The sequence below is a fragment of the Eimeria mitis genome, genomic scaffold (assembly GCF_000499745.2).
Source record: "Eimeria mitis Houghton genomic scaffold, Emh_scaff5915, whole genome shotgun sequence".
Lineage (NCBI taxonomy): Eukaryota > Apicomplexa > Conoidasida > Eucoccidiorida > Eimeriidae > Eimeria > Eimeria mitis.
In genome coordinates this window covers 1-1,231 of record NW_013574149.1, presented here as the reverse complement: position 1 = coordinate 1,231, position 1,231 = coordinate 1, and the positions used below count along the sequence as shown (strand labels likewise).

Below are 1,231 nucleotides of genomic sequence, written 5' to 3'. Positions count from 1 at the left end.
GGGGGCCCCCTAGGGGGGCCCCCAAAGATGAGGGGGCCCCCATGGTATATCGATTGCGCTGTTGGGTATCCAAAGAAGAAGCAAATGCTGCAGCAGAAAAGGCACGAGAGGGGCCCCCTGAATAGCCAAGGCGATATGAGGGGGGGGCCCCCATCCTCCTGCTGCTGCTGCTGCTGCTGCTGCTGTTGCTGTTGCTGCTGCTGTTGCTGGGTTTTGTTCTGCTGCCGCCAAGGTGCAGCAAAGACTCTTGCATGCAGCCCAGCGACACAGCAGGGGCCCCCCGCTCCCGCTGCTGCTGCAGCAGCCGCTGCTGCTGCTGCTGCTGCTGCTGCTGCTGCTGCTGCCTGCTGCAGCCAGCAGCAGCATTTACTTTATTTATGTGGGGGGCCCCCCCCCTCTCTAGAGAAGGAGACAAAGAAGAAGAGGCGCCATCGAGGAGACAGCTGCCCCACACTCCCTCTGCTGCTGTTGCAGCTGCTGCTGCTGCTGCTGCTGCAGCTGCTGCATCTGTCTCCTCTCTCCCTCTGGATACACTTGAGGCAGCAGCAGCAGCAGCAGATGCTGCTGCTGCTGCTGCTGCTGCTGCTCCCGGACCAGCCAATCCAGCAGCAGATGCTGCTGCTCCTCCTGCTCCTGCTGCACCACCAGCAGCAGCAGGAGCAGCAGCAGGAGCAGCAGCAGCAGCAGCAGAACCATCGGGGGAGGAAGGAGGTGCTGCTGCAGCATGGGGGGCCCTAGATATGAGGGGCCCCTCTGCTAGTACCCTGCTGAGGGAGCGCAGCAGCAACGCGCTGGGGGCCCCCAGATAAGTAAGAAAGAAGGCCCTTTGTCCTTTCTGCTGCAGCAGCTGCTGCTGCAGTTGCTGCTGCAGCAGCAGCAACTGCTGCTGGTGATTATGCCGCTGCAGCAGGCCCTGACCGAGAACAGCAGCAGGTCGATACAACGACGATGAAAATACAGAAACCCTTTTGCTGCTGCTGCTGCTGCTGCTGCTGCTCTTGTTGCTGCTGCTGTTGTTGTTGCTGCTGCAGCTGCTGCAGCTGCTGCTGCTGCTGCCTGCTGCAGCGCATGCATTCTCTCCACTGCTGCAGACACAAAGGGCCCCCTGCTGCTTTACTGCGTCTCCGTGCTGCATCACCTGCTGCTTGGGGGGCCCCCCTGGGGGCCCCCCTGGGGGCCCCCCCGGGGGCCCCCTAGAGGACCAGAAGGCCCCGGGGGGGGCCCCCCGGGG

At 63.1% G+C, this 1,231-nt stretch overlaps 1 protein-coding gene across 1 annotated transcript in view; it reads right to left on the bottom strand.

Moving 5' to 3' along the window:
- Nucleotides 1-1,135, bottom strand: part of EMH_0084830 (uncharacterized protein) — a gene marked incomplete at both ends in the record, with an annotated part of 1,794 nt that extends 659 nt beyond the window's left edge. The window contains one exon of the mRNA XM_013500828.1: nucleotides 3-1,135. Within this exon, the coding sequence (XP_013356282.1) occupies nucleotides 3-1,135 (1,133 nt within the window). The remainder of the gene's footprint in view (nucleotides 1-2) is intronic.
- Between the last annotated feature and the right edge of the window lie 96 nt (nucleotides 1,136-1,231).